At 42.7% G+C, this 21,017-nt stretch overlaps 2 pseudogenes and 1 gene segment (V, D, J or C); 2 read left to right on the top strand and 1 right to left on the bottom strand.

Moving 5' to 3' along the window:
- The first annotated feature begins 253 nt into the window (after positions 1 to 253).
- Positions 254 to 2,937, top strand: LOC143331881 (Ig lambda-2 chain C region pseudogene; annotated as a pseudogene).
- Positions 2,938 to 9,536: 6,599 nt separating this feature from the next.
- On the bottom strand, positions 9,537 to 20,634 carry LOC143331879 (Ig kappa chain V-III region PC 2154-like). The segment is given in 4 exon segments: positions 9,537 to 9,757; positions 12,937 to 13,015; positions 20,402 to 20,445; positions 20,628 to 20,634. Coding segments are annotated over 4 exon segments (351 nt in total).
- Positions 10,485 to 11,798, top strand: LOC143331838 (Ig lambda-2 chain C region pseudogene; annotated as a pseudogene).
- Positions 20,635 to 21,017: the final 383 nt, after the last annotated feature.

The raw sequence follows: 21,017 nt of genomic DNA, 5'->3' as shown, positions 1-21,017 counted from the left end.
TTAAACTCATTAAACTCTTCATCATCTCCCACCTCTTTCTCTGAGTCACAGTGTTTGGGTCTGTTTCTTGACAAAAACCTCATAAATTCAGTGATTGTACAGGTTCAACAAACAAAATGCAACATGTGCGTCTCTGAGCTTTAGTGGTGATGTTCAGCTGATTTTTGTACCTTTGGATGGAGCCAGGCTCGATGGTTACCAAGACTGCAGTCATCACACAAAGCTAAGCTAAGAGGCCACTGGCTGTAGTCTCATGTTCAATGGTCAGAGATGAGAGTGGCATCAGTCAGCAAAAATATGAACCTCTGACAAAGATAAATGTGTTTGTTCAAAGGAATAAATGACATGTTCAGAGTTTTGTGGATTACGGTGTCAGTGGAAAGTGATGGAAAAGCAAATGATGCTAATGTGTGGAAAATGAACATGAAATGTTGGTGATTATAAAAATGTTAGTTTTACAGTTGTTGACATGAAACAAAAATAAAACTATGTAAAAATATAAAACACACAAATGTATGAGTGTGAATGTGTAGTTTGTGCTTGGTGAGGTTACTGTCAGCTCTGTGTTCAGTGGTCTGTGTCAGAGTCTCTTCCTCTTCAGCAGCTGCAGTCGGTTCCTGCTGTAACAGCTCAGTGTCTCTGCAGTCTGACTGAGGGAGGTTTTTGTACAGCTACAAATCACTGTGTGAACACCCAAACATTGTTTATATAGTGGAGACTCTGACAGTAATAAACTGCTGCATCTTCAGTCTGAAATCCACTGATGGTCAAAGTGAAGTCGGAGCTGCTTCCACTGCCACTAAACCGAGCTGGTGTTCCTGATTCTCGTGTGCTTACAAGTCTTATTAGGAGTTTTGGAGGCTGTCCAGATTTATGTTGATACCAGTGCAAATAGTCTCCATTACTGTCTCTGTAAACAGGTTTGCTGGTTTTACAGGTGACAGTGACAGTGGATCCTGCAGTCGATGTCACTACTGGAGGCTGAGTCACAGTCACCTGACCGCTGCATCCTGCAGACAAAAACAAATCATTCATTGATCAGCAGAAAGAAATGAGAGAAAAGGCAGCACATCATGTTTGAAATGTTGCTGAGAGAATGAACCTGTGAAACAGCAGCAGGCCAGCGTCCAGATGAGGATGGTGATGAGAGTCATGGTGCTCGTGCTTTCTGCTGTGTTGACTGACAGATGTGAGTCCTGCAGTGTTGAACTCACAGGACTATAAACCTTCTCAGTTCACTGGAGGATCAGCTGACCATGCAAAGCCTCCTCTCTATGGAAATCATCTCTCTGCTCTCAACACACTCAAGGCAACGTGGGACACAAAATCAGGAGAAATACTGTTTGGATTGACACCATCTATGATCTTAATGGAACACAAGGAAATATTTATATTACAAGTGCAGTTGAGGATTTAAGGAGAAGTTTGTGTCCACTGTGGTTGGTATGATGTGTCTGTTTGTCTGCCTTTCATTTACTGACAGGGTTCACTGCAGATAAATAATGTAATGCACTTCTGCTTATTGTGAGTTTGGAAATTATTAATATTAAAAAGCATCATGTTCATTCAAACAAGTATCACCTGATAGAAAACTGTGAGAGAAATGACTTTATTCCAAGAAGACTGTCGTCGTTTGTCTGTCTGGTACAGAAAACTAAAGAAAAATGAAAGAAATAACCTTCATTTATACAATAATTTCAATCCATATCACTTAAAATGCTTTGCAGATTCAGAAACATGTCATTTTATTTTCATCAGAGACTTTTTTCAGTGTATAGATGCTTGTTGACAGTGCAGGAGGTTTTTGTACGGCCACTTCATCAGTTTGTATCACTGTGGTGGACTTTTGGTGGAGGAACCAAACTCATCATTGACTGTAAGTATCACAGATTTATCATTTCTACAACATGAAAGATCAACTTTAATTGTGTAAAATAAACTAATTATAACAGAAATGATTGAAGGAGTTTGAAATGTGTATATTTATTGTTATTTATCAAGCTTGGCTGAAATCGCAATTTGGCTTTCATTGTGCAAAGATTCACTTTATTATTGTGTTTCTGATAATATTAAGGTTAAATAAATGCCAAATAAGTTACATTTTCTCATATTTTATTTTCAATTGACTTTTTATTAGACAAAATGTGCTTGTGGAATTGGTCTGAGGAAAAGTTTCATGTTAAAAAATGGCACTAAATTTCTTATTTTTTACATTCAAACTGTTATTAAAATGAAATGAAACCTGTTTATAAAACAAATAAGTGAGTTTATATGTTCATGCAGTCCAGCTGTAGTTTGTGTTCACAGTTCGTTAGTTTAAAGTGGTGAAAAGGAAGTGAAACAGACAGATGACAAAGTCTCTAACTGGATACAGACATTACATTTTGAAAAACAAGAAAATCATTGAAGGCATGAATTATTTACTGTCAAACATTATAAATTAGACATGAAGATTAAATTTCTTCATCATTATTCTCAATATTTCTTTATATTTACACTCACAGCTCGTCCACAGTCGTGTTAACCTCTGTCATGTGTGGTCAGTGTGTCGTGTTCAGCTGTGTGTCCTACAGTGGGAGTTAATCTGCTCCTGGTGTGTCTCTGCTCTCCCCTCCAGCTGGCTCCACGGTCAGGCCCTCGGTCTCTCTGCTTCCCCCCTCCTCTGAGCAGCTCTCCGGGGGCTCGGCCACGCTGGCCTGCCTGCTGAGCGGCTACTCTCCTGAGGGAGCCGTGGTGAGCTGGGAGGTGGACGGCACGCAGGTGACAGAGGGGGTCCTGAGCAGCTCCGAGGAGGAGAAGAGCGGACGCTACAGCAGCAGCAGCACCCTGAGCCTGAGCAAGGAGCGCTGGATGCAAGGAGAGCTGTACTCCTGCAAGGTCCTCCATAAGGGCCACAGCCAGACCCAGTCCCTCCACAGGAGCCAGTGTCAGGCCTAGAGGGGCTGGCCCAAGCCCAGGACAGGAGCTCTGTGTGTGTGTGTTGGGGGGCAGCAGGAGGAACACACCTGCTGCTCTCATCAATATGACTTTTAACGTTTGCAGAGGAAACTAAAGCTTTGTGTGACAGAGAACAACACTGCTGTAAAGTGTTGGACAACAACAACTTAGAGAGAAATGTGTGTAGCTCAGCAGCTGGATGTGAGTGTGCTTCATAACTGTCATGTTGATGGTTGATGTTTGTGCTAATAAAGCTTGAAGTGATGAACAACTTGATGAAGTGTTTGGTCTTTTATCTCATGAAGAGCAGCAAGAAATTAAATGCTTTTATAACTTCAGCTGATTCCCTCTTGGACCTGTCCCCCCTGGCCTGACCGTCTGCTCAAATGATTGGATCTCTGACATTTGTCTGTGTTACTCTGTTGGAAAGATCATTAATCTGATTAAACTCTTCATCATCACCCACCTCTTTCTCTGAGTCACAGTGTTTGGGTCTGATTCTTGACAAAAGCCTCATAAATTCAGTGATTGTACAGGTTCAACAAACAAAATGCAACATGTGCGTCTCTGAGCTTTAGTGGTGATGTTCAGCTGATTTTTGTACCTTTGGATGGAGCCAGGCTTGATGGTTACCAAGACTCCAGTCATCACACAAAGCTAAGCTAAGAGGCCACTGGCTGTAGTCTCATGTTCAATGGTCAGAGATGAGAGTGGCATCAGTCAGCAAAATATGAACCTCTGACAAAGATAAATGTGTTTGCTCAAAGGAATAAATGACATGTTCAGAGTTTTGTGGATTACGGTGTCAGTGGATAGTGACGGAAAAGCAAATGATACTAATGTGTGGAAAATAAATATGAGATGTTGGTGATCAAAACAATGTTAGTTTCACAGTTTTTGATATGGAATAAAAATAAAACTATGGAAAAATATAAATCACACAAATATATGAGTGTGAATGTGTAGTTTGTGCTTGGTGAGGTTACTGTCAGCTCTGTGTTCAGTGGTCTGTGTCAGAGTCTCTTCCTCTTCAGCAGCTGCAGTCGGTTCCTGCTGTAACAGCTCAGTGTCTCTGCAGTCTGACTGAGGGAGGTTTTTGTACAGCTACAAATCACTGTGTGAACACTCCACCACTGTGGTAACTCTGACAGTAATAAACTGCTGCATCTTCAGTCTGAACTCCACTGATGGTCAAAGTGAAGTCGGACCTGCTTCCACTGCCACTAAACCGAGCTGGTGTTCCTGATTCTCGTGTGCTTACAAATTTTATAAGGGGCTTTGGAGGCTGTCCAGATTTCTGTTGATACCAGAACATACCCTCGTTACCATCAGACCATCTGTGAACAGGTTTGCTGGTTTTACAGGTGACAGTGACAGTGGATCCTGCAGTCGTTGTCACTACTGGAGGCTGAGTCACAGTCACCTGACCGCTGCATCCTGCAGACAAAAACAAATCATTCATTGATCAGCAGAAAGAAATGAGAGAAAAGGCAGCACATCATGTTTGAAATGTTGCTGAGAGAATGAACCTGTGAAACAGCAGCAGGCCAGCGTCCAGATGAGGATGGTGATGAGAGTCATGGTGCTCGTGCTTTCTGCTGTGTTGACTGACAGATGTGAGTCCTGCAGTGTTGAACTCACAGGACTATAAACCTTCTCAGTTCACTGGAGGATCAGCTGACCATGCAAAGCCTCCTCTCTATGGAAATCATCTCTCTGCTCTCAACACACTCAAGGCAAAGTGGATTTGAATTATTTGAATGTAGCTGTAAAAGCAGATTTTATCCTCTTAATATAAAACTGTTAGTATTAATACTGTTGAAAGTTTGTGGCAATCAGAGATTATTTTCGAACAACTGTTTTGTTGTTGAAATTTAATTCTGCTTTTTTTCTCTCTGTGACACAAGAACGATGTTGCATTTCTGCCATCTTCTCGTTTCACTCTCCATCTTTATCCATGAAAGGCTGATACTGTGTCATGTCCCTAGATCCATCTGTCCAGTCCATCATTCTTTGACAACGGGAAATCCATTTCCTCCCCTGCTCAATGTCGCCACGCTCTAATATATTTCTAATGTTGTCCTCCACCTGCCCTATTGTCCATCACTGTGTCATCATAACTCGTCTCTCGTGTGTAAATTTCCTGCATGACCTGAAAATATGTTCTACAGTCTCAGCCTCGTGACACTGATTGCAAAGGCCTGTTGGATTTTTTTCCCATGATGAAAGTGTGCTGTTAAGGTTGCTTTTGACCAACTCTCAGTCTGCTTAGTGTGACTTGTTCCTTCCTCTTGTGTACTTCTTGTTATACTCACTCTGTTTTGTATTGCATGTCGATGTCTCCCTTTTGCTGCATTGTCTTGTTCTCTTGTTGAATCCTACTTTGTAACTGGGCACAGCAACCGCAGACCGTGTTGCGTTTGTTTGAGGATCCTTTGATCCATCTGGAAAAATCTGAACCCATTCTTTATATTTCTGGTCTGTGTAACTATAATATTCAACAATGAATTCGGATTACTGTGCTGAATCCTGAGCATTTCTAGGTCAACACAAGGGTTTTCTGATATCCAGACAGGTCTAACTGGCCACACAACAGTATCATCAATCTTCTGATCATACACTCCCCCATCTCTTTTGACTTGATTTCCCGTCGAGCTGAAACTTTCTTTGTATGTTGTGTCCTTCTCCAAACATATCTGCAGCATCTGTTTTGTAGGATGGCTCTCTCCATGTCCTCTCCCTCTGTCTCCTGTCTGTCTGTCTGGTGTGAGTGTGTTTCCCTGCAGGGTGTGGCTGACAGGTTGGGCTCGTCCTCCTCCTCCCCTTAACACAGCTGCACTCAATCATTCAATCAAGACTCACCTGCAGCCACAGTAAATGAGCAAGTAACTGAGACTCCAGAACAAACGACCAAGTGTAAATCAGCTGTCCTCCCTTTCCTGCTTGTCTGCCGTCCAGATTCTTGCTTTCCTTTGTGCTCAGGTGTGTTGCCCTGACTTGTCTCCGTCATGACCTGTTAGTCTGCATCCTTGGAAAGGACTGGATCTACATTTATCTTGTCTACTCCCCCTCAACTCCTCCCCAAGCTTGGAAACTCATTGACTCAATCAGTTTGCTTCTGTTCTCAGTCACAATGAAAGACTTTAAACCTTTCTAACCTCATGATGGAAATGCAAGTGATACTGATGTATGTGGAAAATGAACATAATGGGTTTTTGGTTATTACAATGATTGTATTATAGTTTTTGAAATAGGAAAAATGTATGAGTGTGAATGTGTAGTTTGTGCTTGGTGAGGTTACTGTCAGCTCTGTGTTCAGTGGTCTGTGTCAGAGTCTCTTCCTCTTCAGCAGCTGCAGTCGGTTCCTGCTGCAACAGCTCAGTGTCTCTGCAGTCTGACTGAGGGAGGTTTTTGTACAGCTACAAATCACTGTGTGAACACTCCACCACTGTGTGCACTCTGACAGTAATAAACTGCTGCATCTTCAGTCTGAAATCCACTGATGGTCAAAGTGAAGTCAGAGCTGCTTCCACTGCCACTAAACCGAGCTGGTGTTCCTGAAACTCGTGTGCTTGCAAATTTTATTAGGAGCTTTGGAGGCTGTCCAGATTTCTGTTGATACCAGAACAGAAAGTCTCCACTACTGGTGCTATAAACAGGTTTGCTGGTTTTGCAGGTGACAGTGACAGTGGATCCTGCAGTCGATGTCACTACTGGAGGCTGAGTCACAGTCACCTGACCGCTGCATCCTGCAGACAAAAACAAATCATTCATTGATCAGCAGAAAGGAATGAGAGAAAAGGCAGCACATCATGGTGCTCGTGCTTTCTGCTGTGTCGACTGACAGATGTGAGTCCTGCAGTGTTGAACTCACAGGACTATAAACCTTCTCAGTTCACTGGAGGATCAGCTGACCATGCAAAGCCTCCTCTCTATGGAAATCATCTCTCTGCTCTCAACACAGTCAGGGCAACATGGATTTGAATTATTTGAATGTAGATGTCAGAGCAAACTATATATATATACGAAGAACTATTTGTGTTAATACTGTTGAACATTTGTTGCAATCACTGATTATTTCCTAACAACTGTTTTGTTGTTGAACTTTAATTCTGCTTTTTTACTCTCTGTGACACAAGAACTTAAAGTGTGAGGAGCAGTAATGCATCAAAGTCATGCAAATATAGTGAAGAAGGCAAACACACACCTGTTCATGTGAAACAGAAAGAGCAGAGGTGAGGTGGAGCCACACTTCATCATCTTGCTGATCATTCAGACATTAAAGGTCTTGTCTCTTGTCTGTCTCTCCCTGTCAGTCAAGTCTGTGTCTGTGTGGCTGACAGGTTGGGCTCAGCCTCCTCCTCCCCTGAACAGCTGCACTCAATCATTCAATCAAGACTCATCTGCAGCCACAGTAAATAAGCACCAGCTCTCCACTCACTGAACTGTCTGTTTATCCATGTGGTAATGACTCAGACTCCAGGGGATTTTCCAGGTAGGAGGTTCAACAAACTCTGAGTCTATTGCTGAACTTACTCTGAGACGGGAAACTCTGAGTATCCGGTTCCAGAACAGCCGATCTGAGTTAGTTCAATCAACTCTGAGTATGTTCACCTTCAGTTGCGCGCGTGCACAACCACTATTAAAAAAAGCCATCATCAATGGAGTCCCGATACCACGAGTCACCATGACAACTGACAAAAAAAGATCAAGTTATTTTACCCCCGATGGAGTTGGAGTTCATATTGCAGTCCTATGGGGAGTATGAACATCATTCAAAAAGGTAAGGTATATTTTGCAAGGCCATGATTGTACCTCACATTGATTTTAATTTGATTTGTTTTAATTGACCGAGGCTATTAAACAAAGTAAATATTAATGCAGTGGCTACTTCAAGTAGTAATTTAAAGCCCTAACATGTTGTTTTAACACGTCATCTCATTCAATACCCCACTGAGTAGATTAACACTTGATACAATGTTTACACATTTTTATTTTACACGTATTGAAGTCATTTAAAATGTGACGATGTGTACACGAACACTCAATAAAATACTAATTTAAAAGAGATTAACATTTGAGTTCTGCACAGCCAACAGAAAGAAGGCAGAGGCCCGAAAAACGCGTGGAGGGCCACCTCCACCACCTCTGACAGAGGCGGAGGAGCTGGCCCTCAGCCAAAACCGTGACCGACGGTGGCTGAAGGCATCCGCAGGGGAAGCTCATCTGAGCCTGTCACCCCCAAGGACACAAGTGCTTCCATCAGATGCAAGTATTTGTGTCTTTTTAAAAAATAAAACTTACATATAAAACTTATTATATTCAAAACTATATAAAAAATAGGGTTAGGGTGAAATATGTTAATGGTTGGAACTATATTACAAATCCTAACTAATCCTAATAATCCTAAGAAATTATACCATTTGATGAAAAGCGGTAGCGTTCGAACAGATATTCCTCTGGAAATGACAGGACGTCTAATCTGGGTCGGAAGATTCTCTCGAGACGTAAAGCATTTCGAATCAGCTGGGCTTCGATATCAATCCGATTGGAAATGAACGAGCAATCGATGTCTAGCAGCTTTCTTCATGTGGGAGGAGACAGGTAGAAACTCAGGGTTTCTCATAGCAAACCTGTCAGCGAGCAGGTTATGTTGTTACCATGGTGACTGACTGAGAGTTTCAGTTAACTCTCTCTCCCTCATCTCAGGGTTAAGTTACTCTGAGTTTTCACATAACCTGCTTTCTGGATTACCCCCCAGAGGCTGTTGTCCTGGGCAAAGTGCTTCGTAGTTGATGGAGATTTTAATACAAGAGCCTCAAATGAGTTGAATTTGATATCAAGTTTGGAGGTTAAACTGAAAAAAGGCTTGAAGAATAAAGCGACACCTCAACTTGTTTAGTGGCTGCAGCATCATGGGCTTTGGTATAGTGAGGTGGCGAAGCTTCATTTAATGGTGAGAAAACATTTGATTTCATCCAGTTTGATATAAAACAGTCACATCCAGACCATGATGAAGAATCAGTGTTTGCTCAATTGTCTGTTCATCCATATTGTAGCGACTGAGACTCCTGAACAAATGGCAAAGTATGTTTCCGCTATCTTGCCTGCTTACCTGTTTTCCTCATTCTTGATTTTCCTATGTGCTCAGGTACCTTGTCCTCACCTGTCTCTGTCCATGCCCTGTCAGTCCACATCCTTGGAAAGGATGTGAAACAACAGTCGTCTGACTGACTCCCCCTCAAGTCCTCCTGAAGCTTGAAAACTCATTGACTCAAGTTACTCCTGTTCTCAGTCACAATGAAAGACTTTGAACCTTTCTGACCTCATGATGGAAAAGCAAGTGATACTGATGTAGGTGGAAAATGAACATAATGCGTTTTTAGGTTGAACAATGATTGTATCACAGTTCTTGAAACGGGGAAAAAATGCATGTATGAGTGTGAATGTGTAGTTTGTGCTTGGTGAGGTTACTGTCAGCTCTGTGCTCAGTGGTCTGTGTCAGAGTCTCTTCCTCTTCAGCAGCTGCAGTCGGTTCCTGCTGTAACAGCTCAGTGTCTCTGCAGTCTGACTGAGGGAGGTTTTTGTACAGCTACAAATCACTGTGTGAACACCCAAGCACTGTTTATTTGATGGAGACTCTGACAGTAATAAACTGCTGCATCTTCAGTCTGAACTCCACTGATGGTCAAAGTGAAGTCAGAGTCTTTTCCACTGCCACTAAACCGAGCTGGTGTTCCTGACTGAAGTTTTTTTGCATATCTTATTAGGAGCTTTGGAGGCTGTCCAGGTTTCTGTTGATACCAGTGCATCCAGTCATCTCCATCACTGTCTCTGTTAACAGCAGGGTTGATTTTACAGGTGACAGTGACAGTGGATCCTGCAGTCGATGTCACTACTGGAGGCTGAGTCACAGTCACCTGACCGCTGCATCCTGCAGACAAAAACAAATCATTGATTGATCAGCAGAAAGAAATGAGAGAAAAGGCAGCACATCATGTTTGAAATGTTGCTGAGAGAATGAACCTGTGAAACAGCAGCAGGCCAGCGTCCAGATGAGGATGGTGATGAGAGTCATGGTGCTCGTGCTTTCTGCTGTGTCGACTGACAGATGTGAGTCCTGCAGTGTTGAACTCACAGGACTATAAACCTTCTCAGTTCACTGGAGGATCAGCTGACCATGCAAAGCCTCCTCTCTATGGAAATCATCTCTCTGCTCTCAACACACTCAAGGCAACGTGGGACACAAAATCAGGAGAAATACTGTTTGGATTGACACCATCTATGATCTTAATGGAACACAAGGAAATATTTATATTACAAGTGCAGTTGAGGATTTAAGGAGAAGTTTGTGTCCACTGTGGTTGGTATGATGTGTCTGTTTGTCTGCCTTTCATTTACTGACAGGGTTCACTGCAGATCAATAATGTAATTCACTTCTGCTTACTGTGAGTTTGGAAATTATTATTATTAAAAAGCATCATGTTCATTCAAACAAGTATCACCTGAAAGAAAACTGTGAGAAAAATGACTTTATTACAAGAAGAATGTCGTCGTTTGTCTGTCAGGTGCAGAAAACTAAAGAAAAATGAAAGAAATAACCTTCATTTATACAATAATTTCAATCCATATCACTTAAAATGCTTTGCAGATTCAGAAACATGTCATTTTATTTTCATCAGAGACTTTTTTCAGTGTATAGATGCTTGTTGACAGTGCAGGAGGTTTTTGTACGGCCACTTCATCAGTTTGTATCACTGTGGTTGACTTTTGGTGGAGGAACCAAACTCATCATCGACTGTAAGTATCACAGATTTATCATTTCTACAACATGAAAGATCAAACTTAATTGCGTAAAGTCAGCTAATTTCATCAGAGATTATTGAAGGAGTTTCAAATGTGTGTATTTATTGTTATTTATCAAGCTTGGCTGAAATCGCAATTTGGCTTTCATTGTGCAAAGATTCACTTTATTATTGTGTTTCTGATAATATTAAGGTTAAATAAATGCCAAATAAGTTACATTTTGTCATATTTTATTTTAAATTGGCTTTTTATTAGACAAAATGTGCTTGTGGAATTGGTCTGAGGAAAAGTTTAATGCTAAAAAATGACACTAAATTTCTTATTTTTTACATTCAAACTGTTATTAAAATGAAATGTAATCTGTTTATAAAACAAAAAAGTCAGTTTATATGTTCATGCAGTCCAGCTGTAGTTTGTGTTCACAGTTCGTTAGTTTAAAGTGGTGAAAAGGAAGTGAAACAGACAGATGACAAAGTCTTTAACTGGATACAGACATTACATTTTGAAAAACAAGAAAATCACTGAAGGCATGAATTATTTGCTGTCAAACATTATAAATTAGACATGAAGATTAAATTTCTTCATCATTATTCTCAATATTTCTTTATATTTACACTCACAGCTCGTCCACAGTCGTGTTAACCTCTGTCGTGTGTGGTCAGTGTGTCGTGTTCAGCTGTGTGTCCTACAGTGGGAGTTAATCTGCTCCTGGTGTGTCTCTGCTCTCCCCTCCAGCTGGCTCCACGGTCAGGCCCTCGGTCTCTCTGCTTCCCCCCTCCTCTGAGCAGCTCTCCGGGGGCTCGGCCACGCTGGCCTGCCTGCTGAGCGGCTACTCTCCTGAGGGAGCCGTGGTGAGCTGGGAGGTGGACGGCACGCAGGTGACAGAGGGGGTCCTGAGCAGCTCCGAGGAGGAGAAGAGCGGACGCTACAGCAGCAGCAGCACCCTGAGCCTGAGCAAGGAGCGCTGGATGCAAGGAGAGCTGTACTCCTGCAAGGTCCTCCATAAGGGCCACAGCCAGACCCAGTCCCTCCACAGGAGCCAGTGTCAGGCCTAGAGGGGCTGGCTGGAGCCCACGACAGGAGCTCTGTGTGTGTGTGTGTGTGTTGGGGGGCAGCAGGAGGAACACACCTGCTGCTCTCATCAATATGACTTTTAATGTTTGCAGAGGAAACTAAAGCTTTGTGTGACAGAGAACAACACTGCTGTAAAGTGTTGGACAACAACAACTTAGAGAGAAATGTGTGTAGCTCAGCAGCTGGATGTGAGTGTGCTTCATAACTGTCATGTTGATGGTTGATGTTTGTGCTAATAAAGCTTGAAGTGATGAACAACTTGATGAAGTGTTTGGTCTTTTATCTCATAAAGAGCAGCAAGAAATTAAATGCTTTTAGAACTTCAGCTGATTCCCTCTTGGACCTGTCCCCCCTGGCCTGACCGTCTGCTCAAATGATTGGATCTCTGACATTTGTCTGTGTTACTCTGTTGGAAAGATCATTAAACTCATTAAACTCTTCATCATCTCCCACCTCTTTCTCTGAGTCACAGTGTTTGGGTCTGTATCTTGACAAAAACCTCATGAAGTCACTGATTGTACAGGTTCAACAAACAAAATGCAACATGTGCGTCTCTGAGCTTTAGTGGTGATGTTCAGCTGATTTTTGTACCTTTGGATGGAGCCAGGCTCGATGGTTACCAAGACTCCAGTCATCAGATGTTGGTGATCATACCAATGCTAGTCTAACAGTTGTTGACAAGGAATAAAAATAAAACTATGTAAAAATATAAATCACACAAATGTATGAGTGTGAATGTGTAGTTTGTGCTTGGTGAGGTTACTGTCAGCTCTGTGTTCAGTGGTCTGTGTCAGAGTCTCTTCCTCTTCAGCAGCTGCAGTCGGTTCCTGCTGTAACAGCTCAGTGTCTCTGCAGTCTGACTGAGGGAGGTTTTTGTACAGCTACAAATCATATGTGTGAACATATCAGCACTATTTATTTCGTGGAGACTCTGACAGTAATAAACTGCTGCATCTTCAGTCTGAACTCCACTGATGGTCAAAGTGAAGTCGGAGCTGCTTCCACTGCCACTAAACCGAGCTGGTGTTCCTGATTCTGGTGTGCTTACATATTTTATTAGGAGCTTTGGAGGCTGTCCAGATTTATGTTGATACCAGTGCATATAGTCATCTTCATCACTGTCTCTGTAAACAGGTTTGCTGACTTTACAGGTGACAGTGACAGTGGATCCTGCAGTCGATGTCACTACTGGAGGCTGAGTCACAGTCACCTGACCGCTGCATCCTGCAGACAAAAACAAATCATTCATTGATCAGCAGAAAGAAATGAGAGAAAAGGCAGCACATCATGTTTGAAATGTTGCTGAGAGAATGAACCTGTGAAACAGCAGCAGGCCAGCGTCCAGATGAGGATGGTGATGAGAGTCATGGTGCTCGTGCTTTCTGCTGTGTTGACTGACAGATGTGAGTCCTGCAGTGTTGAACTCACAGGACTATAAACCTTCTCAGTTCACTGGAGGATCAGCTGACCATGCAAAGCCTCCTCTCTATGGAAATCATCTCTCTGCTCTCAGCACACTCAAGGCAATGTGGATTTGAATTATTTGAATGGAGGTGTTACAGCAGATTTTTATGCTTTTTCATTTAAAACTGTTATTGTCAATACTGTTGAATGTTTGTGGCAATCAGTGATTACTTTCTAACAACTGTTTTGTTGTTTAAATTAAATTCTGCATTTTCACTTGAAGCTGCATTTTAGAAACTGTCTGTGAGTTTGTTTCAATTTTATTTAGATTCATTGTGATTCTGCTTGATGACTCTTGTGTTCACTGGACCAGTTATCCTCATCATCAGTCTCTTCATCAACCCTCTGCACCTGCAGCAGGCCGTTTTCACTTCAGTCAAACTGAAGGAGGTTTTTGTACGGCTCTGAATCACTGTGTGAACTCTCCACCACCATGGAAGCCAAGACAGTAGTAATCTCCAACATCTTCAGCCTGAACACCACTGATGGTCAGAGTGTAGTGAGATCCAGATCTACTGCCACTGAATCGAGACAGAGTCCCTGAGAAGCGAGTTGAGGCTTTGTATATAAGAAGTTTGGGAGCCTGTCCAGGTTTCTGAAGGTACCAACTGAGATCAGCGCCAACATCTGAACTCCCTGTGGCGCTGATGGTCACAGTCCCTCCAAGACTAACAGACTTGAATTTGTCAGTCTGAGTCAGAAAATTGTTGCAGAAGACTCTGAAGTGAGTCTCATCCTCCTTTCCACCATGGACCCCACTGATTCCACCCTCCCACCCATCACAGAGGCACACCTACTGATCAGCTTATCCGACCTGTTACTGTTTCTAACAGCCATACTGCTCCCCCAACAGACAGCACCACAGAGGAGAACACTAGCAACCACAGACTGGTAAAAAAAAAAAAAAAAAGTGCAGCATTTCATTACATACGTCAAAGGACTTGAGTTTCTTTAGAAAGAAAAGTCTGTTCTGCTCTTTTTTGTACAGCGCACTCAAGTGTACAGACCAGTCCAGTTTGCTGTCGAGGTGCACTCGTAGATATCTGTACGAGTGAACAACCTCAATGACCTGTCCATCAATTGTGACAGGCAGACGGGGGAGATTCTTCCTGCCGAAGTCCACAATCATCTCCTTGGTCTTTGATGTATTCTGAATGAGAACATTCCTCTTACTCCAGTCAGTGGATGCAGTGATGAGTCTCCTTTATTCCCCTTCATCCTCCCCTTTCACACATGCCACAACTGCTGTATCATCAGAATATTTCTGAATGTCACACGATGCAGACTTTAGGCAAAGTCAGCAGTGTGCAGGTTAAAGAGGAACGGGGATAACACCGTTCCCTGTGGGGCCCCATTGTTGCTCACCAAAGTCCTGAAGACACTATCACCCAGTCTAACATACTGTGGTCGCTCTGTCAAATAGTTGTGAATCCAGGTGATGAGAATAGGATCCACTCCCATCTTCTCAAGCTTGCCCCTCAGGATCAGAGGTTGGATGGTATGAAAAGTGCTTGAGAAGTCAAAAAACATCAGCCTCACATACCCACCAGGCCCATCCAAAAATGAAAGAGTCTGATGTAGCATGTACAGGACTGCATCATCCACTCCCATGTTCTCCTGATAGGCGAACTGCAATGGGTCAAGTACCTGCTGTAACTGTAGTCTAAGCAGCTGGAGTAACAGCCTCTCAAAGGTCTTCATAGTGACGGATGTGAGGGCCACTGGTCTGTAGTCCTTAACCCCTGCTGGCCTCCCTACTGTAGGAACTGGCACAAGGCAAGATGTTTTCCACCGGACAGGAACATGCCCAGTTTGAAGACTCCAGTTAAAAATGTTACGCAGAGGCACAGCCAACTCAGATGCACACTCTTTGAGAAGCTTATATGTGAAATTCCATCAGGACCCACTGACTTAGCAGGACGCAGCCTCCTCAGCTCAGCACGCACCACGTGCTGATTTTCTGACCTCTGGACAGAGCCAGACTAGTTGTTTACCTCTGCTTCCAGTCTTAAGGCATTTTTAAGAACCAAGAAGCCTGAATGCTAAGCTGAACTAACAGACCACTGGCTGTAGCTTCATATTTAACAGACTGTGGTGATCCACAGTTTCCCCTCCTTCTTCCCTCTTGAGTCTTGTGTTTGTCCTCTCCCTCTGTCTCCTGTCTGTCTGTCTGGTGTGAGTGTGTTTCCCTGCAGGGTGTGGCTGACAGGTTGGGCTCGGCCTCCTCCTCCCCTGAACGCAGCTGTACTCAATCATTCAATCAAGACTCGCCTGCAGCCACAGTGAATAAACACCAGCTCTCCACTTACTGAATTGTCTGTTAATCCACGAGGAAGTAACTGAGACTCCAGAAGAAACGGCAAAGTATATTTCAGCTTTCCTCCCTTTCCTGCTTACCTGCCGTCCTGATTCTTCCTGGTGTGTTGCCCTCACCTGTCTCCGTCCCTGCCCTGTCAGTCTGCGTCCATGGAAAGGGCTGGATCTACATTTATCTTGCCAACTCCCACTCAACTCCTCCTCATGCTTGAAAACGAATTCACTCAATCAGTTTGCGGCCAATGAACATACAGGGGTATTGGTTAAAACAATGATAGTATCACAATTTTTGAAATGGGGAAAATGAGTTGAATTTAATATCAAGTTTGGAGGTTAAACTGAAAAAAGACTTGAAGAATAAAGCAACACCTCAACTTGTTTAGTGGCTGCAGCATCATGGGCTTTGGTATAGTGAGGTGGCGAAGCTTCATTTAATGGCGAGAAAACATTTGATTGCTCAATTGTCTGTTCATCCATATTGTAATGACTGAGACTCCTGAAGAAATGGCAAAGTATGTTTCTGCCATCTTGCCTGCTTACCTGTTTTCCTCATTCTTGATTTTCCTATGTGCTCAGGTACCTTGTCCTCAACTGTCTCTGTCCATGCCCTGTCTGTCCACATCCTTGGAAAGGATGTGAACCAACATTCGTCTGACTGACTCCCCCTCAAGTCCTCCTGAAGCTTGAAAACTCATTGACTCAAGTTCCTCCTGTTCTCCTTCACAATGAAAGACTTTGAACCTTTCTGACCTCATGATGGAAAAGCAAGTGATACTGATGTAGGTGGAAAATGAACATAATGCGTTTTTAGTTTGAACAATGATTGTATCACAGTTCTTGAAACGGGGAAAAAATGCATGTATGAGTGTGAATGTGTAGTTTGTGCTTGGTGAGGTTACTGTCAGCTCTGTGTTCAGTGGTCTGTGTCAGAGTCTCTTCCTCTTCAGCAGCTGCAGTCGGTTCCTGCTGTAACAGCTCAGTGTCTCTGCAGTCTGACTGAGGGAGGTTTTTGTACAGCTACAAATCACTGTGTGAACACTCCACCACTGTGGTAACTCTGACAGTAATAAACTGCTGCATCTTCAGTCTGAACTCCACTGATGGCCAAAGTGAAGTCGGAGCTGCTTCCACTGCCACTAAACCGAGCTGGTGTTCCTGAAACTCGTGTGCTTGCATATGTTATTAGGAGCTTTGGAGGCTGTCCAGATTTATGTTGATACCAGAACATATTCTCATTGCCATTAGACCATCTGTTAACAGGTACACTGGTTTTACAGGTGACAGTGACAGTGGATCCTGCAGTCGATGTCACTACTGCAGGCTGAGTCACAGTCACCTGACCGCTGCATCCTGCAGACAAAAACAAATCATTCATTGATCAGCAGAAAGAAATGAGAGAAAAGGCAGCACATCATGTTTGAAATGTTGCTGAGAGAATGAACCTGTGAAACAGCAGCAGGCCAGCGTCCAGATGAGGATGGTGATGAGAGTCATGGTGCTCGTGCTTTCTGCTGTGTCGACTGACAGATGTGAGTCCTGCAGTGTTGAACTCACAGGACTATAAACCTTCTCAGTTCACTGGAGGATCAGCTGACCATGCAAAGCCTCCTCTCTATGGAAATCATCTCTCTGCTCTCAACACACTCAAGGCAACGTGGATTTGAATGATTTGAATGTAGATGTCAAACTATATATATATGAAGAAGTATTTGTGTTAATACTGTTGAACATTTGTTGCAATCACTGATTATTTTCTAACAACTGTTTTGTTGTTGAAATTTAATTCTGCTTTTTTACTCTCTGTGACACAAGAACTTAAAGTGTGAGGAGCATGATGCATCAAAGTCATGCAAATAAAGTGAAGAAGGTAAACAAACACCTGTTCATGTGAAACAGAAAGAGCAGAGGTGAGGTGGAGCCACACTTCAACATCTTGCTGATCATTCAGACATTAAAGGTCTTGTCTCTTGTCTGTCTGTCCCTTGTCGGTCAAGTCTGTGTCTGTGTTGCTGCAGGGCGTGGCCGGCAGGTTGGGTTCGGCCTCCTGAACACACCTGTACGCAATCATCAATCAAGACCCACCTGTTCACTCAGTATATAAGCACCCGGGTTCCAATCACTACTCTTCGTATCATCTGTCTTGCTGCGTGGTATCGACCAGCCTGAACATCATATTCTATACTCTTGTCACTGTTTTGTCTTGCCTTCCTGACTGTTTGTTGTCTGTTTGTGCTCAGGTGCCTGGCCCTCATCTGTTACCACTCTTGGACCTGTCGGCACTCAAGCTCAGGACAACAGACTCTGCCTCATCTGAACTCATTCTTTACTGAAGTTGTTTACCTCTGCTTCTAGTCTTAAGGCCTTTTCAAGCACCAAGGAGACTGAATGCTAAGCTAAACTAATGCAAAGCTAAACTAACAGGCCACGGGCTGTAGCTTCATATTTAACAGACTGTCGTGATCCACAGTTTTCCCTCCTTTTTCCCTCTCGTGTCTTGTGTTTGTCCTCTCCCTCTGTCTCCTGTCTGTCTGTCTGGTGTGAGTGTGTTTCCCTGCAGGGTGTGGCTGACAGGTTGGGCTCGGCCTCCTCCTCCCCTGAACGCAGCTGCACTCAATTATTCAATCAAGACTCACCTGCTGCCACAGTGAATAAGCACCAGCTCTGCACTTACTGAATTGTCACAGTTTTTGCCCATTGCTTGAACACTATTGACACATTCTTAGACCAAACAAACAAAACTTGAAGTTTTTCTCACTTTACTTTAAACACAGTGTGGCCATACCTTCAGCAGAAGTGCTGCTTTGCACTTTAGTTGCAATTCTGCAACACACTTGCTCCTGCACACTACACACTATTTCATACAACAGACACTTCGTTCATAAATGAAAACTCAGGGAACCATCGGGAAAACACATTTATTCAAAATACAAAACACATTGGTTAACTGGAAATACTATTGACACACACCTGAATGTACTTACTTACAAAACTGAACACCTATCAGCCACAAATAGGCCTCAGCTGAACAACAGTTGGCTAACGCTCCATTTGCAACAAAAATTGGTAATTCTGTGAAATATAAAGTACAGTATAGTACATAATACTGTACCATTGAGAAGTTACAGTACTGTGTAAGTATACAGTACAGTACTGTAAATACAATAAAGTTCTGTGAAACACGCAGTGATTCCATTGAGATGTTTCAGTACTGTGTATGGTATATACAGTAAAGTACAGTATATACATTACTGTAAAAAATAACCAAACCAATAACAATTCGTGGTTGTATTTTCCTACAGAATGGCGAGAAGACCTTGTGGGGGTGGACAGCAACGCCTGTTCACCCAACAGCAGAAACTTGCCATTGTAGAAATAGTCAGAGCAAACAATGCAATCCGTCTCCACCAGCTACGACCACAAATACTTGCAGAAAGGCAAGTGTTCATCAACATAAAGCGAGCGAACGTTATTAGGGTAAGGGTTACTGTTTTATTTTCTCTTTACTGAATGTACTGTACTGTAAAGTACAGTACTGTAATGCACATTATTGAGTTGATGTATTTGTGTCCTGACAGTAATTCTATTACATTACTTTCATTCTTGGTTGTTGTGAAAACCTTTGTTGGGAAAAAACTTAAGAACTGTGTAACAAACAGTGTTGCATTGAGCTTCAAAGAATGCTCTGAGAAACTGAATAAAAACATTGAAAATGAAACACTGCAGTGTTTTATATAAGGTACACTAGTGTGTTGCCTCTAATCTGAAAGTGTATTTGGATGATACAAGTATGCATCATTGTGTTATCAGAGTGACATTTTGACAAAGGATTGTTAGGTTTTGATAGCAGAGTGTCAGCTTGACATAGATGTGAATGCTTTATTTCCCAGTGTTGTGTCTTATTTGCTTGTGTGTAGAGTTTTGACACAGTGAGCCAAGTTTGGCAAAAAGTGTTCAAGCGACGAGCAAAAACTGTAATCCACGTGGTAATGATTGAGTCTCCTGAAGAAACGCCAAAGTATATTTCTGCTTTCTTCCCCTGTCTGCTTGCCTGACTCTTGATTTTCCTATGTGCTCAGGTGCGTTGCCCTCACCTGTCTCCACAATGGAAATGCAAGTGATACTGATTTATTTGGGAAATGAACATCATGGGTTGGTGGTTAAAACAATGATTGTATCACAGTTCTTGACATTGGAAAAATGTATGAGTGTGAATGTGTAGTTTGTGCTTGGTGAGGTTACTGTCAGCTCTGTGTTCAGTGGTCTGTGTCAGAGTCTCTTCCTCTTCAGCAGCTGCAGTCGGTTCCTGCTGTAACAGCTCAGTGTCTCTGCAGTCTGACTGAGGGAGGTTTTTGTACAGCTACAAATCACTGTGTGAACACTGGGCCACTGTGGACACTCTGACAGTAATAAACTGCTGCATCTTCAGTCTGAACTCCACTGATGGTCAAAGTGAAGTCGGAGCTGCTTCCACTGCCACTAAACCGAGCTGGTGTTCCTGAATTTCGTATGCTTGCATATATTATTAGGAGCTTTGGAGGCTGTCCAGATTTCTGTTGATACCAGAACATATACTCTCCAACACCATCTCTGTGAACAGGTTTGCTGGTTTTACAGGTGACAGTGACAGTGGATCCTGCAGTCGATGTCACTACTGGAGGCTGAGTCACAGTCACCTGACCGCTGCATCCTGCAGACAAAAACAAATCATTCATTGATCAGCAGAAAGAAATGAGAGAAAAGGCAGCACATCATGTTTGAAATGTTGCTGAGAGAATGAACCTGTGAAACAGCAGCAGGCCAGCGTCCAGATGAGGATGGTGATGAGAGTCATGGTGCTCGTGCCTTCTGCTGTGTTGACTGACAGATGTGAGTCCTGCAGTGTTGAACTCACAGGACTATAAACCTTCTCAGTTCACTGGAGGATCAGCTGACCATGCAAAGCCTCCTCTCTATGGAAATCATCTCTCTGCTCTCAACACACTTTGAATGTTGGTTTTAGAGCAGATTTTTTATGCTGCTGAATGAAAAACTTTTCATGTTCATACTGTTGAATGTTGCTCTCAGTGGATATTTTCTGAAAGCAGTTCTTTTCTGGAAAAGATTAAATTTAATTCTGCATATTCAACTTAAGACGGCATTTTGTAAAACGATGGAATATAATGAGCTTCAGAGGTGTTGTTATGCTTATTTTATTTTATTTTATTTATTATTTTTTTTTTAACCTCAGGAATAGAGCCAGACTAGTTGTTTACCTCTGCTTCCAGTCTAAAGGCATTTTTAAGCACCAAGAAGCCTGAAATGCTAAGCTAATGCAAAGCTAAGCTAACAGGCCACTGACTGTAGCTTCATATTTAACAGACTGTGGTGATCTGCAGTTTCCCCTCCTTTTCCCCTTACGTGTCTTATGTTTGTCCTCTCCC

The sequence above is a fragment of the Chaetodon auriga genome, chromosome 14 (assembly GCF_051107435.1).
Source record: "Chaetodon auriga isolate fChaAug3 chromosome 14, fChaAug3.hap1, whole genome shotgun sequence".
Classification (NCBI taxonomy): domain Eukaryota; kingdom Metazoa; phylum Chordata; class Actinopteri; order Chaetodontiformes; family Chaetodontidae; genus Chaetodon; species Chaetodon auriga.
Note: the sequence above shows the minus strand (reverse complement) of the source record. Positions and strands in the feature narration are given on the sequence as shown.